At 55.4% G+C, this 12,858-nt stretch overlaps 1 protein-coding gene across 1 annotated transcript; it reads right to left on the bottom strand.

The window, feature by feature from the left end:
• Positions 1-204: 204 nt before the first annotated feature.
• Positions 205-11,962, bottom strand: SLC1A5 (solute carrier family 1 member 5). Its single transcript, XM_032388735.1, has 8 exons — positions 10,814-11,962; positions 8,082-8,124; positions 7,643-7,690; positions 6,594-6,760; positions 4,484-4,717; positions 3,545-3,739; positions 3,273-3,407; positions 205-960 (listed from the first exon to the last, which is right to left on the bottom strand). The coding sequence occupies exons 1-8, from the start codon at positions 11,368-11,370 to the stop codon at positions 726-728; spliced, it is 1,614 nt and encodes a 537-aa protein (XP_032244626.1). The 5' UTR covers positions 11,371-11,962; the 3' UTR covers positions 205-725.
• Between the last annotated feature and the right edge of the window lie 896 nt (positions 11,963-12,858).

Raw genomic sequence — 12,858 nt, 5'->3', positions numbered from 1 at the left:
GGGGCTCTATCCAGTAGCTCTACTTCCTCAGCCACACTCGGCACTTGCTTTCTGCCTTTCCAACAGGTGTGCAGTGGCAGCTCATCGTGGTTTCTCCAGTGGGGTTTTTTGATGAACAGCTATTTTATGTCAACGAAGCCCGATTTTTCGTGTCTGTTTTTTCTGTGTGGCTCGTGCTTTTAGTCTTAAAAACATCTGATGAGATATGCTTCACAACTTTATTACTCAAAAAGGTCCTTTGGAGTGACAGCAGTCTTTGTCCTTGGTGTCCCCCACCCGGGCAGGGTCCCCTGGAGTGTTTGTTACTGTGGAGGGAACAGAGGGCCTGGGGACAGGGTGGGATGTACCGTAGTCACAACACACACACACACACACACACACACACACACACACACACACACACAGTTACAGCCACCAAAATAGCCAGCAAACCCATTGGAACATCCTTCCTCGCAGAGGGCAGAAGCCCACATTTACACTATTTCTCCATCTTGTTTCCTAGCTTTGGGTGGGAACAGGAATTGAGGACTGGGGGAGATCTGGGGAGAGACACACACATACACATCTACCCCAGCATTGAGGCCTCCCAGATCTGATGTCGTGGGGTGGGGCAGCAGCTGAGGCCCCTGGGTCCCCCAAGTGTGCAGGTAGGGCCTCCAGAGCCCCAGTTCATGATCCCAATGTCCACAGTGGCCCCATCAGGGCAGGGAACGTCCCTACGGGGTTTACATAACTGATTCCTTCTCGCAGGGATCCGCATCCCCTGCAGGTCCGGGACAGCATTTGAGGAGGGGGTTCCCCTCCTCGGTGGGGATGGGCAGGGGAGACAGGGGCTTCTCGCTCTTCACTTGGATCAACTCTGGCACCGAGCTCTGCAACTCTGAGCGATCCACGTAATTTTGGAGGAGTCCCGCCCCAAAGGCATCACCTTCCACGTTGAGGACGGTACAGGACCGGTCCCTGAAGAGGCAGGAGTGACAGGGAAGTGAGTGGGAGGAGAGAGGGTAGCGCTCAACTCTCCCACTTCTCCCCGCAAAGCCTGGAGTCCCCATGGCGCCCTCCTTCATGGAACCCTGATCCTAGACCCAGCTCATCCCTCCATCTTCCCAGGATCCCCAATATCCCTTCCTCCTAGAACCTCAAAGATCTTTTTTTTTTTTTTTTAAAGATTTTATTTATTTATTTGAGAGAGAGAGAATGAGAGAGAGAAAGCACATGAGAGGGGGGAGGGTCAGAGGGAGAAACAGACTCCCCGCCGAGCAGGGAGCCCGATGTGGGACTCGATCCAGGGACTCCAGGATCATGACCTGAGCCGAAGGCAGTCGCTTAACCAACTGAGCCACCCAGGTGCCCCCCTCAAAGATCTTTTCATCCAGAATCCAAAAAGCTCCCTACTTCTCACCTCTCTTCTTTCCTGTGGAATCCCAAAGTATCCCGCACTTTCTCTGCCTCAGAACCCCAAAGATCCCCTCCTCCATCCTCCCTGGAGCCCAAACGATTCTTCTTCCAATAAAACACAAGATTTGCTCCTCCTGGAACCTCAAAAAGTCACCCCTCCCTTCTCTTGGGGCCTCAGAAGACCCATCCAACCTCTCCTCTTCCCCCTGAAATACTACTTTCTCACTCAGGCCTTTCTTTTTTTTTTTAATTTTATCATGTTATGTTAGTCACCATACAATACATCATTCGTTTTTGATGTGGTGATCCAAGATCCACTGTTTTCGTATAACACCCAGTGCTCCATGCAGTACGTGCCCTCCTTAATACCCATCACCGGGCTAACCAATCCCCCCTCCCCCTCACTCAGGCCTTTCTAAAGAGCTCTTTTCCCTTCCTCTTTATACTTTGTGTGTGTGCCATTTTAGAAAATTGAGGTATAATTCACATACCATAAAATTTACCCTTTTTTAAAAAAAAAGATTTTATTTATTTGAGAGAAAGAGTGAGAGAGAGAGAGAGCATGAGCGGAGGGAGGGGTAGAGGGAGAGGGAGAAGCAGACCCCCCACCAAGCAGGGAGCCCAACACGGGACTTGATCCCAAGACCCTGAGATCATGACCTGAGCTGAAGGCAGACGCTTAACCGACTGAGCCACCCAGGCGCCCCAAATTCACCCTTCAAAAGTATACAATCCAGGGACACCTGGGTGGCTCAGTTGGTTGGATGTCCGACTCTATTTCGGCTCAGGTCATGATCTTAGGGTTATGAGATCGAGCCCTTCGTCGGGCTCCACACTAAGTGCGGAGCCTGCTTAAGATTCTCCCTCCCTCTGCCCCTCCCCCGTGTCCCCTCCCTCACACATGTGCATGCTCTCTCTCTCTCAAAAAAAGAAAAAGGTATACAACCCAGTGGTTTTTAGTATATTCAGAGTGGTACGACCATCACTGCTACTTAATTCCAGGACGTTGTCATTGCTCTAAAAGGACACCCCCACACCCACCAAGCAGTTATCCCCCATTCCCTCCTTCCCCAGCCTGGCAACTGCTAACCTAGGGTCTACAGATTTGCCTATCCTGGACATCGCATAGAAATGGAATCATATGATATGTGGTCCTTTGTGTTCTGCCTTCTTTCACTTAGCATGAGGTTTTCAAGGGTCCACCACGTGGTAGCGTGTACATATGTCCATGCTTCATTCAATTTTATTGCTGAATGATATTCCATTGTTATGGATATATGACATTTTATGTATCCATTCATCAGTTGATGGACATTGGGTTGTTTCCACCTGTTTGCCATTATAAATAATGCCACTACGAACGTTCATGTACAAGTTTTTGTGAACATGTTTCCAATTCTCTTGGCATTATACCTAGGAGTGATGTGGCTGAGAAGTAGTAACTCTGACCAGGGGCTCTTATAAGGGAGTTACATGTTTCCGTCATCTGATCCTCAAGGAGAGACCATTCCATTCTCTCCATTTTACAGATGGAGAAACTGAGACCAGTGATGAAGGACTCAACCTGGGTCACATTAGCTAGCAGAGGTGGCCCTGGGATTTGAACACAAGCAGCCTGGCCTAAGAGTCCACTCAATATATTAACCACTGGGGCACACTACCTCTCTGGGGTTCTTCTTAGAACCCCCAAGATCCCCCCCAAAAAACGAACCCCCAAGATCCCCCCAAAAAAACGAACCCCCAAGATCCCTTCGTTCCCTCTGATTAGAACGTTCAAGACACCATCCCCTTTCTTGCTCTCCTCTCCTGCACACAGGCTCTCAATGACCCTCTTGCTCACCCCCTTTCCCCGGAAACCCCAAACCCACACTTACACCAGCCAGTCCACAGCCAGGATCAAGGAGATGTCCCGAACCGGCAGGTTGACTGCCTCCAGGATGATGGCCAGGGTGAGGACGCCTCCGGCGGGAATGCCCGCGGCACCCACACTGGACGCCGTGGCGGTGACCCTGGGGGAAGAGAGCGGAGGTCAGGGAGAGGGGCCTCGGCGGCATGGGAAGCTGGCTCCCTCCAGCCCGCATCCACGCTGGGGGGAGGTGTCAGAGGGGCCGAGGGGGGGTCCTGGCCACAGCCACCCCACACTCACAGGATGGTGATGATCTTCACAAAGTCCAGGGATCGCTGGTTGAGCTGTGCAATGAACACCGCGGCCACACACTGGAAGAGCGCCGCACCATCCATGTTGACCGTGGCACCGATGGGTAAGATGAAGCGGCTGATGTGCTTGGTGACGCCATTCCTCTCCTCCACGCACTTCATCATTAGGGGCAGCGTAGCGGAGCTGAGGGGCGGCCCTGTCAGTCAGCGCGTGACCCGCCCCCTGCCGAAGCCCCGCCCAGTCGACTACCTCCACTGGCCAATCAGCGCACTGCAGGCTCCGCCCACCAGCCTAGACCCCTCCCCTGCCACGCCCAGCCCTCCCCAGCTCTCCACGCCCATGCCCTTCTCTTCCCAGAGCCAGAGGCCCCTGGGATCCTGCAGAATGCCAGGATTCCAAAATATAGGAGTCCTGGACCCCCGGGAAGAGTACAGGCTGCTATCCTTCAAAATACACATAAAAATTCAAACCTAAATTCTATAATGCCTTGGAGCTCGCTGACCCACACTCCCTCCCTGCTCCACCAATAATAGATCTTGGCTAAGAATTGCTATTCTCTGAGGAACCCTGCTGTGGGGAGGGCCGGGTTCTGAGGGCACAGGTGGACAAAATACCTACAAGACGGTGGAAAGGGCTCCTAAATGATTAGATCCAGGGTGGAGCGCTAGACCACTGCCCCCCAGGGCCAGGCCTTGTGGAGGAGGAGGGGTTCCCAGGAAGGAAAGAAGAAGAAATCTCTAAGACAGTGGTTTTCTAATGGGGGAGGTGGGTGTATTCCAGAACCTTATGAGAAACTCACGAAAGTATGGCCCCTATATCCAGATCAGTGTCCCCAAATTATAAAATGTCAAGGGTCTCCAGATACTGATACCCACTCCAGGCCCCTTAAGCTTAAAAATTCTGCACTAGTCGGCCCCAAAGCCATACCTAGAAGAGGTCCCAAAGGCAGTGGCCAGCGCTGTCATGATGCCCCACAAGAAGCGGTAGGGGTTTTTGCGGGTGAAGAGGAAATAGATGAGAGGCAGCACCAGGAGCCCATGGATGGCATGGCCCAGCAGACAACACAGGATGTATTTGCCGAGACTGGCGAAGAGCATCCCCACGTCCTCCATCTCCACGATCTTGCCAGCCACCAGGAACAAGATGCCCACGGGGGCATACCTAAGTGCCCAGGAGACAGATTGCGGCCTCTGACTGCATGTCCACGCAGGACCAGGCTTGGTGCTCAGTACACAGCCTGACCACAGGCTCCCTTGTGGGCAGGAAACATGGCGTGTGCTGAGGTTTGGGCACCTTCCCTGCCATCCTCCAAGCTCTTTCCCCTTGAAAACAGCAGGGAGATAAAGAAGCCTGGGGGGTCCTATCGCTCGCTTGGAGTTGAATCACTAACCAGATTTGGACTGAACACATGGCCCCCATGAGTGAGTCATTTACATGTTCTGGGTTCGTTTGTTACAGCAGCGAGGATGATTTAAACTGATACAATCGGGGCGCCTGGGTGGCTCAGTCGTTGAGTGTCTGCCTTAGGCTCAGGTCCTGATCCCGGGGTCCTGGGATCGAGCCCCACATCGGGCTCGCTGCTCACAGGAAGCCTGCTTCTCCCTCTCCCACTCCCCCTGCTTGTGTTCCCCTCTCGCTGTGTATCTCTCTGTCAAATAAATAAAATCTTTAAAAAAAAAAACAAGGGGCGCCTGGGTGGCTCAGTTGGTTAAGCAACTGCCTTCGGCTCAGGTCATGATCCTGGAGTCCCGGGATCGAGTCCCGCATCGGACTCCCTGCTCAGCGGGGAGTCTGCTTCTCCCTCTGATCCTCCCCCTCTCATGCTCTCTGTCTCCCATTCTCTCTCTCAGATAAATAAATAAAAAATCTTTAAAAAAAAAATATTTAAAAAAAAAAACAAAACAAAACAAAACTGATACAATCTCTCACCACATCATGAAAACTAAAAAGTCCGTCACTTGGGTCTTAATAACAACCCGCAGATACGAAGCATTTATGATGGGCTGAGCCTGGAACACGATTGAACCTTTACCACAATCCCACACAAGCTCCTATCTTAGTCCTCTGTAGCTACAGTTGAATTGAAATCTAACAGGTCTGTAAAACAGGGACATTTAGGCTACCGGCCTCATAGGAATGTTGGAGGAAATGGGGTGCCAGGGGAAGTGCCTTGAAAGCTCTTTGTACACAATAAGTGATCTATAAACTTCGGCTGGAATTATCACCCCCTCCTGCAGTGATGATCCCAGGGGTGCTCCTGCCTCCCAGCCAGGAGGCCTCCCAAGACTGCCTTCCCGGTTTGATCACTATGGCTAGTTGTCGCCCAAACCCCTTCTGCTCTTTGGTAGCAGAAGAAAGGCCCCGTTGCCCAGCCACCTGTGCAGCTAGGTTTGGCCAAATGCCCAAGCTCCGGCCAGTGGGTTGAGCCCAGAAGTTATACAAGTGACTATCTGATAAATATTAGCCGATACTGTTTACTGTCGGCATGCTATAAGTCAGGCGGTGTCCCAAGAACTTCACACTCACTTGTGCCTGGTACTGTCAGTCCCATTTTCCAGATGGGGAAACCGAGGCAGAGCGAGCTAAGTCACTTGTTATAGGGCATCCAGGTGGGAAGTCATAATGATAGTGATCATAGCTAACAGTAAGTAAATGCTCAGGAGGCGCTAGACATTTAAAACACTTTATAAGTGCTTTACCTAGACCACCTATTACTCATTTCATCTTCATGGTAACTCGGACATTTGATCCCATTCAAATCTCTGCAATGCAGATGCATTCGCTAAGTTGTGGCCACAGCTTGGCTGGCTTTTTGTCACCTTCCAGGAGGCTCCAGAAGGTGCTGGCGTCAGTCTCAGCTCCCATGGAATACTACATAGTCCTCATCTTATAATGAAGACACTGAGGCACAGACAGGGTAGGATCACTTGCCCAAAGTCACATAGCCAGGGGATGGTCAATGCTGGGTGTGAATCCAGGCCATCTGGCTGGATGGAGGGTTGCCCCATCCCACATCCCCACCACCACCACCACCTACCACATGATCCAGGAGACCAGCACCATGGTGGCGTCATTAAAGGAGTTGAAGAAGCGGATGAGCAGCTCTCCCTCAGGCCCCAGCTTCCGCAGGGCCACACCAAAGACAATGGCAAATACCACCAGGCCCAGGATGTTCATACTCTCCACCTCATCGCCAATGGGCACCTTTGAGCAAGGAACAGATTGGGATGGGAGGAGGACGCTCAGTCAACCTGAACAGTCACTAAGGGCCTGTCCTGGGCCCTGCCGGGACCCAACGCAGACAAAACAGCTCCTGGAGCTCATTTGTCCCTTCCTCCCAAGGCTCACAGTCCAAGTCCAGGAGAAATAGACCTGTCACCAGGGACCACTCAGAGTGATTGGAATAGGGAAACCCAAGGGAGTGTCGGAACTGAGGGGGGATGCCAGCTTGGTAGGTGGTGTGGTGGGGGAATCAGGGGGGGCTTCGTGGAGGAAGGGGCTGAGAGCTGGAGAACAGGAGGATTGACCAGGTAAAGAGAGGTGGTAGAAGGTTCTGGAGAGGGGAAACAATGTGCAACCGTCTGGAAATGAGAGCACCTTGGGCATTCAAAGAGCAGAAAGAAACCCACTGTGGCTGGAATAGGCTGGCCAGAGTCAAAACATGAGGCTGGGTGGGCGGCTGGGCAGAAGCCTGACTTCGCAGGGTCCCATGGAATGTGGCAAGGAGCCTGGGCTTGCTTCCGAGGGCACTAGGGAGCATAAAGGGGCTCTGGGTAGGGGAGAGACAGGGTCAGGTTTGTGCTTTGGAAGGACTACTTTGTGCCAGGCTGAGGGGAGGTGGGAGAAGGGGAGCCAGGGGCAGAAAAGGAGCCTGCACCAGGGAGGGAGAAGAAAGGGGCAAAAATGGAGAGACTAGAAAAGATAGAAATTGGGCAGCGGCTGCAGAGAGTATAAAACAAATACCACCAAATGTCAGAAGACCCCCGGTGTGTGGGGGGGCAAACAAAGGCTGGGGTGGGAACAAAATGGAAAAACCCCCGCAATGGGCCGAGGGATGGGGCCCCACCCCCCTTCCCCTGCTCTCACCTTCACCTTGGTTCCATTGATCCATCTGTTTTCATAGGAGGTACTGTACTGCAGGTAGGGGTGGGCAAGAGTCAACATCAACTGCCACAGAGGCTCCCCCACCCCGTCCTGGCGCTAATAGTGCTCCAAGCCAGCCCGAAGCACCCCTAAACACGATCTCCTTGCATCCTGCCAGTAAGCCCACTGAGGACAGATTTTCATACCATGTGCCCATTTTCCAGAGGCGGAAACTGAGGCTCAGAGAGGCAAAGGCACTTGCCCAGGGTGACACAGCTAGAATTAGAACCCAGAAGGGGCTCAGAACCCCTATTCTCCTGTCTTGGTGAGGGGCATGGAGGGGTTTCAGAGACCACCCAAAAGCAGGCACCCAGGGGCTGCAACTGGCTGTCTCCCTCCCAGCCCGCCCCCCACCCCTCGGGACATACCCCCAAGGACTCACTGAGCGGAAGGCCGCGGACACCAGGTTGGAGGGGAAGATATTTCTGCAGAGACAGACACGGAGGGGGGCACGTTATTAAATACCCCGGGGAGGGAGGGGAGGTTGGGAGGGGAATGTGTATGAGGGGCTGCGTTGGCCTCTTGGGATGGGAAGAATCTTGGAGGCCCCGTTGGCACCCAAGTGTGGTCGCCACCTAGGCCTCAGGCTGGCTGTGGCCTGGCAGAGTTGGGCCCTGGCCCGCACACTTTTCCAGGGGATGGGGAGTCTGAGCTGGCCTCCTAGGGCCCCGTAGGCTGGCCTGCTAGCCCCGGCCAGCCCCGAGGGATTGTGGACTGGAGGAGGTGAGGAACACTGCCTTCCCAAGGCAGGCTGGGGCAGGGTCACCCAGGGCCTCAGCTCCACCCCACGCAGCAAACTTAATACCCTGAGCATCTTGCATCAGCCACTTCCTCCTGGAGGGCTGAGAAACGCTCGGGCCTTAGGGCCCGGGCTGAGTGGGTCACAGGGTATGGGGAAGATCTGGGTGTGTTGGAAAGAGGTAGCAAGACAGAGTGACAAAGGATGGCTGTGTGTCATGAATGTGTATCTGTGCAGCAGCGTGTGGTAAACCCCAGCGAGCGTGTCTCGGAGTGGGACGAAAATTACAGCAAATGTGGGGACGACAGTCCTTGTAGTGCCTGACATAAATCCACTCATTTATTTATTTTATTTTTTATTTTTTTAAGTAGGCTCCCCGCAGGGCGCCTGGGTGGCTCAGTCGTTAAGCATCTGCCTTCAGCTCAGGTCATGATCTCAGGGTCCTGGGATCGAGCCCCGCGTCGGGCTCCCTGCTCAGCAGGGAGTCTGCTTCTCCCTCTGCCCCTCACCCCGCTTGTGCTCTCTTTCTCTCACTCTGTCTCTCTCTCTAATAAATAAAATCTTTAAAAATAAATAAATAAGTAGGCTCCCCACCGAGCACGGAGCCCAACGCGGGGGTTGAACTCACCACCCTGGGATTGAGACCCGAGCTGAGATCAAGAGTCTGACGCTTGACCGACTGAGCCGCCCGGGCGCCCCTAAATCCACTCATTTGATCCTCACGACAGCCCTCTGGTCCCCATTTTATAGAAGAGGGAACCAAGGCACAGAGAGGGAAAGAAACTGGCCTTGGCTAGGAAGTGGCCGAGCTGGGATTTGAACCCAGCCAGTCGGCTGCGTAGTTCTAACCACCCGGCCTTCTGGTGTCCTCCCTCCACCAATGATGTTGCTCACATGTTGGTATCCAGTGGGGGGTGCGGGTTAGTGTTCAGATACGTGGGATGGTGTTGGTGTGTATGGGGTCTTGAGCATGGATGTTTGAGCAACGCTCGATGTACTGGTGTGGTCCTTGGCATCCGTGAGTGGCTGTGCAAAGGGATGCTAGTATCCTGTGTGTGTGTGTGTGTGTGAGTGCACGCGTGACAACTGGTGTAAGGCTATGTGTCCGTGTGAGAGGCCGCGGCTGTGGATGAGTGTCTGTGTCCAGCTGTGGCCCAACTGCCTATAAAGTTGTGCGGTTCTGAGATGTTCCAGCTAAGTCTCTGAGGAGCTGGCCAAGTGCCAGTTCCTTCTATTTCGGCACACAGGGGAGGCCTGTGCACATCAACAGCCTCCGAGTGGGTGTGCCCATTGGCCAGAAGGCCTGTACCCACCCAGGCCCAGCAGGGCTGGGTCAGGACCCTGCTAATCTCCCCCAGCCAGGAGGCGCCCAGCACTGCGACTTCTAGGCACCAAGCCCGCCCCCAAGTCTCTCATCTCAGCCGTCACGGATCCCCCAAGCAGCTGGGAGAACCCAGTTCCGTGACTCATCATTTCCTCCCGCCACTTCCAGGAAGTCCCCAACCAGCCTGGAGACACTGAGTCAGCAGACCCCAAAGGCAACCCAGGGGTCTGCCCTCCTCAAAGCTGGGAGAGCCATTCTTGGGTGGGGAGCAGAGATCAGAAGGAAAAGAGTCTGCTCTCTTTCTAACTGGCCCCCTTCTGTGCAGCCTCATGTGGGTTTGGGGGGGTGGAGGGAAAGCCCAGACAGGCTCCCCAGACAGGAGGAAATGGAACGGAAAGTCCCGGAGATGGCAGGGTTTAGCAGGAACATATAAAAGGGAAGCTGCTAGGGCCCAGTTGAACTGGGCCGGGAAGGGAGGCTGAGAAAAAAACCTGGTTATGTCCCGGTGACACGTAGTGTGGGGAGCCCTGGGGCTGGAGGTCAGTCAGATCTCCTCTTGATCCCCCTCGGACTCCTTACCCAGGGGTTACAAGCCGTCTGACCCTGGACTCAAATCTTGATCCAGAAGCCCCATCCTGAGGCCTTTAGCAGCCCCCAAATCCCCTTCCAAGCCCCCCCTCACCCCCAGGATCCTCTCCCGTCCCAGGAGCCCCTCCCTCCCCAAACTCCCCCAAGCATTACTCCTTCTTCCCTCTATAAGACTTCCTCGCCGATCACCTTCTTGTAGGGTCCCCGCTAATGTCCCCGGGCGCCCACATGAGAAGCCTCCTTTCCCAGGGGTCTGTCCTCGCCCGCTGTACTCTGACTCTCAGAGGGCCACGATCACCATCCCTCACCACCCCGTCCTGTCTTCCTCAGGCCCCGGGGATGCCCTCTCCGATTCACGTGGCCACTCCCGCCATCGCTAACACGCGTCCCCTCCCCAAGTGGCTGAGGCACCCCTTCCCCCACCCCCACCCCCACCGACTCCACCGGGCGGGCGGGGTCTGACCTCACAAGATCCAGGAACGAATCGAGGACTTCCTTGCTGGGGGCCTCTTCCGCGGCGCCCGAGGTCCCGACCGAGGCGTTGATGGCGGCGAAGGCGGCGCCCGGCCGCAGGGCCAGCGCCAAGCCCACGCCGAGCGCGGACGCCAGCAGCGTGGTGACCAGGAAGAAGAGCAGCGCCCAGGCGCCCAGGCGGCCGAGCGCGCTCGAGTCCAGGCTGGCGGCGCCGCCGATCAGGCTGCACACCACCAGCGGCAAGATGATCATTTTCAGCAGGCGCAGCAGCAGCTCGCCGGGGAAGGCGAAGGCCGCCAGGCGCGCGGGGCCCAGAGCTAGCGCGCCGCCGGCCCCCGAGACCCCCAGACCCAGCGCCACGCCTGCCACGACGGCCACCACGGTGAGCAGCACCAGCAGGTTGGCGCGAAGGCAGCGGCGCACCCGGTCCCGGGAACCGCCGCATCCGCCTCCTGTTGCGCCGGGGTCCTCTATAGGGACCAGCGTCGGGGCACCGTTCGCGGTGGGCTCAGCCTTGGGGTCTCCCCGAGGCGGATCGGCCACCATGATGAACGCCCCGGAGTTCCTTAGCGCCTGGAAGCTGGGCGCGCTTGGGTCTCGTTCCCGGGACGCTGACGTTCCTTAGAACGGAGAGTTTTGCAACACAGCCTGGAGGCTGGAACTTTGGAAGGTTCCCCGGAGTTGGGAATTCACAGCGCCTTGGTTCCTGGGGTGTCTGAGATCCCCAAGATGGGCGCTGAGGCTCTTCTGCTCTCCCAGGTGGTGTCCGGCGCCCGAAATCTGGGAGCACTTGGGTTTCTCGGCCCCAGGGATGGGAATACAGGAGTTTATCAGGCTGGGACCTGGGGTCCTTGGCTCTGGAAGGCTGAAGGCGTCCAAGCGGCAGCGGTCCTCAAGAGGTCAGGTCCTGGTAGCGCAGATCCGGGAGGCAGGGATCCGGGGTGCGGGGGTCCTGGAAAGCGAGGCTGGGGAGCCTGAATCTAGGGGGCGGGAGACAGAGATCCGGGAAGAGGGGAGCCAGGCTCTTCAGTCCGGGAGAGGAGATCCAGGCCCCTAGGAAGCGGAAGGCGGGGGTCCGGGACCCTGGGAGGTAACTGCGGCGGCTCCGGGGGGAAAGCTCGCGGGCGCTCCGCGTGGCTCTGAGCCCACCCGGCGGAAGCTTCCAGGATTAAGGGCAGGGGCGAGGCTTGGGAAGGCGGGGAGCGAACCGCGGGCGCCGATTGGCTGAGGCGCGTTCGGAGCCCTCCTGCGAGCGAGAGGTGGGGCCGAGGCCAGAGTCTGGCCAAGTCACCCGTAGAAGGCCGACTAACCAAGTCTAGCAATATCGAGGGGCGGGGCACCGGAGGGGCGGGGCGGGGCCCGGTTGGGGGCGGGACGTCGAAGGGAAACCTTTTTTCCCGCCAAAGGAATCCGGACGTGGGTGGGGGCCGTTAACCCACAACGGTTCTCCCGCTTGAGGGTCTCTAGGAAGAGCAAGTGAGCCGCAGGTGGCTCAACCCAGCCTGCCTTGCCTCCGCCCTGAGTTCGGTATTTTGTCGCCTCTCGGAACTCAAATCCCTTGAATGTAAAATACAGATTATTAATACTCATCCCACGCATGATTGGTGTAAGATTTAAATTAGATGGAGTTATTTATTTAATAATGTTAATAGTTTAAAAAATAAATGTTCCAGGGGCACCTGGGTGGCTCAGATGGTTAAGCATCTGCCTTCGGCTCAGGTCATGATCCCAGCGTCCTGGGATCGAGTCCCGCATCGGGCTCCCTGCTCTTTGGGAGCCTGCTTCTCCCTCTGCCTCTCTCTCTCTCTCTCTCTCTGTCTCTCATGAATAAATAAATAAAATCTTTAAAATAAATAAATAAATAAATAAATGTTCCAGGGGCGCCTGGCTGGCTCAGTCCGGGGAACATGCGACTCTTGATCTCGGGGTTGTAGGTTGGAGCCCACGTTGAGTGTAGAAATTACTTAAAAATAAAATAAAATAAAAAGTTTTTAAATAAATGTTCCCAGTTCAGAACCCGACACATCAATAACA

Source organism: Phoca vitulina, unplaced genomic scaffold (assembly GCF_004348235.1).
Source record: "Phoca vitulina isolate PV1807 unplaced genomic scaffold, GSC_HSeal_1.0 scaffold52, whole genome shotgun sequence".
Classification (NCBI taxonomy): domain Eukaryota; kingdom Metazoa; phylum Chordata; class Mammalia; order Carnivora; family Phocidae; genus Phoca; species Phoca vitulina.
Note: the sequence above shows the minus strand (reverse complement) of the source record. Positions and strands in the feature narration are given on the sequence as shown.